The sequence below is a fragment of the Tribolium madens genome, unplaced genomic scaffold (assembly GCF_015345945.1).
Source record: "Tribolium madens isolate multiple individuals breed KSU strain unplaced genomic scaffold, Tmad_KSU_1.1 Scaffold_3;HRSCAF=73;Tcas5.2_LG2, whole genome shotgun sequence".
Taxonomy (NCBI): domain Eukaryota; kingdom Metazoa; phylum Arthropoda; class Insecta; order Coleoptera; family Tenebrionidae; genus Tribolium; species Tribolium madens.
In genome coordinates this window covers 14263518-14265584 of record NW_025401006.1, presented here as the reverse complement: position 1 = coordinate 14265584, position 2067 = coordinate 14263518, and the positions used below count along the sequence as shown (strand labels likewise).

The 2067-nt window shown below is 30.2% G+C and overlaps 1 protein-coding gene across 1 annotated transcript in view; it reads right to left on the bottom strand.

Moving 5' to 3' along the window:
* The window catches only part of LOC123007731 (peptidyl-prolyl cis-trans isomerase CYP95-like), an 86041-nt gene that overhangs the window by 11233 nt on the left and 72741 nt on the right, over positions 1-2067 (bottom strand). Inside the window, exon 5 of the mRNA XM_044403150.1 lies at positions 1540-1726. Coding sequence (XP_044259085.1) covers positions 1540-1726 — 187 coding nt within the window. The remainder of the gene's footprint in view (positions 1-1539; positions 1727-2067) is intronic.

Genomic DNA, 2067 nt, shown 5'->3' with positions numbered 1-2067 from the left:
TAGGTCAAAATGTACGTAAAACACTACACAAGAGATTTCAAGTAGACCCAAATTAGGTTATTTTGGTGTCAAAATTACACAAAAGTAACTATTTTCTGTTTTTCATTGTAATAAGAGAATAAAATACAAAAAATACACATTATATACCAGACCAAATTTCTAAAAACTAAAAGTGTAAGAATATTAAATAAAAAAGAAAAAAGCATAAGATCTCGACAACATGAAGACATATAAATAAAAAAAATAAATTTTGAGATTGCGAACGAGACCTTCTGAATTACTTAATTTTTTTTATCTTTAGCTTCTTTAGTTTTTCTTTCGACATTTGTAATCTTTTCTCAGATTTATTATTTTTTCTTGTAATGTTTTTATTTTTCCCAATCTTTTTCCAATTGTTAAATTACCATTTCAGGCTTTGTTTCAACCACTTTTTTTAAATAAATAATTTATTTTTTTATTTTTTGTGTTGCCGGATCGGTTTTCTTTTTTTTTATTATGCCATGACAATTTTGTGATTCTACTTACGTATATTATTCTCAAATTTCACTTCTTTATTTCTCAATAATTCTTCTCATTTTCCTCAGATTAAGTTTACAAGTTTTTATTTAAAACCAAAACTCTTTAAGTGGACTTCAAATTGGTCAAGTCGGTGGCAAAACAAATGAAACCACGTTTTTTTTTTCATTTAAAAATATTAGTCCTTAATAATAATCACGATAGTTACAATAAACCAAAACTAAAACATTTCAAGTGGACCTAAATCCGTTCTTGCTGGTGTCAAAATTAAATAAACCATGAATTTTCGATTTTTTAAGATAATAATAATAGCAATGATACTAATCATAGGTCAAAATGTACGTAAAACACTAAACAAGAGATTTCAAATGGACTCAAATCAGGTTATTTTGGTGTCGAAATTACACAAAAGGAATTATTTTTGTCATTTATATTGTAATAAGAGAATAAAATACAAAAAATCCACATATACCAAACCAAATTTCTAAAAACTTTAAAAAATTGTAAGAATATTAAAAAAAGAAAAGAACATAAGAGCTTTAGAACATTCGGTAAGCAATATGTAAAACTTATGACCAAAAACAAATAAGATTTAAGAAACTGTCAATTAAATCTTTTTTTCTTCATCATCATCTTCATTTTCTTTAGTTGTTTTCGACATCCTCAGTTTTTTATTTGATTTTCTCGTTTTCTTGTTAATTAATTTTTTTTATTTTTTATTTATTAAGACATTGTTTGTTTGTTTTGGTACATACTATTACCTCCTAAAGTATTTTACAATCTTTTTTTAATACACTGTATATGTTTTTTTGTAATTATTTAGTACAAAAATTTAGTCAAAAAAGTCACAGATAACGTCAAAAAGAGTTACAATTTAGGATACAGCTCCCTTGTTGCTTCTTCTAATAGCCTGTAGCAAAAAAAATTGAAAATTGTCATAACTTCAAAATTCTTCTAGATAGAATTTTTAATTTTTTTTTCTATGTTCTTGGCGTGATTTCTGGCGCACCCTGTAGAACCTACCTGTTTTATTGACGATGCTCAAGGCTTTGCAGACAAAATCGCAGGTTCCCGACGCCTCCAAATTGGCGTCTTTCAGTTGATAGGCCACAGATCCATAAGTGGTGAGTGAGATTCCGAGCCCAAGTCCCGGTTCGTCGCCCCCATATTTCTGGTCGGAGCAAAGTCGTCGTTGCTCGTCTCCGGACACCTGCGGCAGGCCCACCTGTCAGTGAGGGGTTAGACACAGTCATCCGCCGCCTCCACTTCATCTAACACTATAAGCCAAAGCAGAAGCAGCCAAGCTTTCAGATAAGGAAGAGATAGGGAGACAGAGATTTCAAGATTTTCAGGACTGAAAAAAACACCTTCAAGTGGGGCAAGATCTGTTTTTGAAATTGTTTCACCAAGAGCAAGTATCGGTTTTCAAGGCTGAAAATTCGTTTCAGCTGAAATCTCTTGAGAACATAGAATATTTAAGTAAACTCGTGTTGGTAAAGTTTTTGTTTCGTACAAAATTTAGTACCAAAACTTCAGCTTTAGTTTGAAAAA